The 501-nt window shown below is 65.3% G+C and overlaps 1 protein-coding gene across 1 annotated transcript in view; it reads right to left on the minus strand.

Annotated features, from left to right (window-relative positions):
* Window positions 1-498, minus strand: part of LOC104510254 (glucosylceramidase-like) — a gene marked incomplete at both ends in the record, with an annotated part of 1067 nt that extends 569 nt beyond the window's left edge. The window contains 2 exons of the mRNA XM_010152438.1: window positions 90-237; window positions 417-498. Of these exons, the coding sequence (XP_010150740.1) occupies window positions 90-237; window positions 417-498 (230 nt within the window). The remainder of the gene's footprint in view (window positions 1-89; window positions 238-416) is intronic.
* Between the last annotated feature and the right edge of the window lie 3 nt (window positions 499-501).

A 501-nucleotide genomic window follows, 5' to 3' on the forward strand; every position in this document is an offset into this window, starting at 1 on the left:
TCCCCCTCCCCACCAACAGGAGGGAGCCTGTTCCCCAGCCCGCCCTGTCCCATCCTACGCAGCCTGCAGCCCCGACGCCTCGGGCTCGCCCCACGGGACTCACCTTCATCCGCGTGTCCTCCTCCGTCAGGTTGAAGTGCTTCAGCTCAAAGTCGCCCTCCACGTCAGCGTAGGTGTACAGGCGGACGGAGAAGTCGGTGCTGGCCATGGGGACACGCACGAGGTTGTACTCGATGCCTGGGGACAGGGCGGGTGGTGACGGGCATCACTGGGCTGTATTCGGGGGTGCAGCCCCCCAGCTTTCAGTAGCCTCCCAGCCCCTTGGCACGAGTCTCAGCAGCCAGACCCTGAGCCGGGGGTCAGGGTCAGACAGACCGGCCCCACCACCCAGCAGCATCGCCCTGCCCCAGGCTCACCTTCCTCGGAGAAATAGGAGCGAAGCAGGTGGTTCTGGGCATCCTTGGACAGGGACTGGATGTTGATGGCAGCTGAGTCTGTGAC

Source organism: Eurypyga helias, unplaced genomic scaffold (assembly GCF_000690775.1).
Source record: "Eurypyga helias isolate BGI_N326 unplaced genomic scaffold, ASM69077v1 scaffold32555, whole genome shotgun sequence".
Classification (NCBI taxonomy): domain Eukaryota; kingdom Metazoa; phylum Chordata; class Aves; order Eurypygiformes; family Eurypygidae; genus Eurypyga; species Eurypyga helias.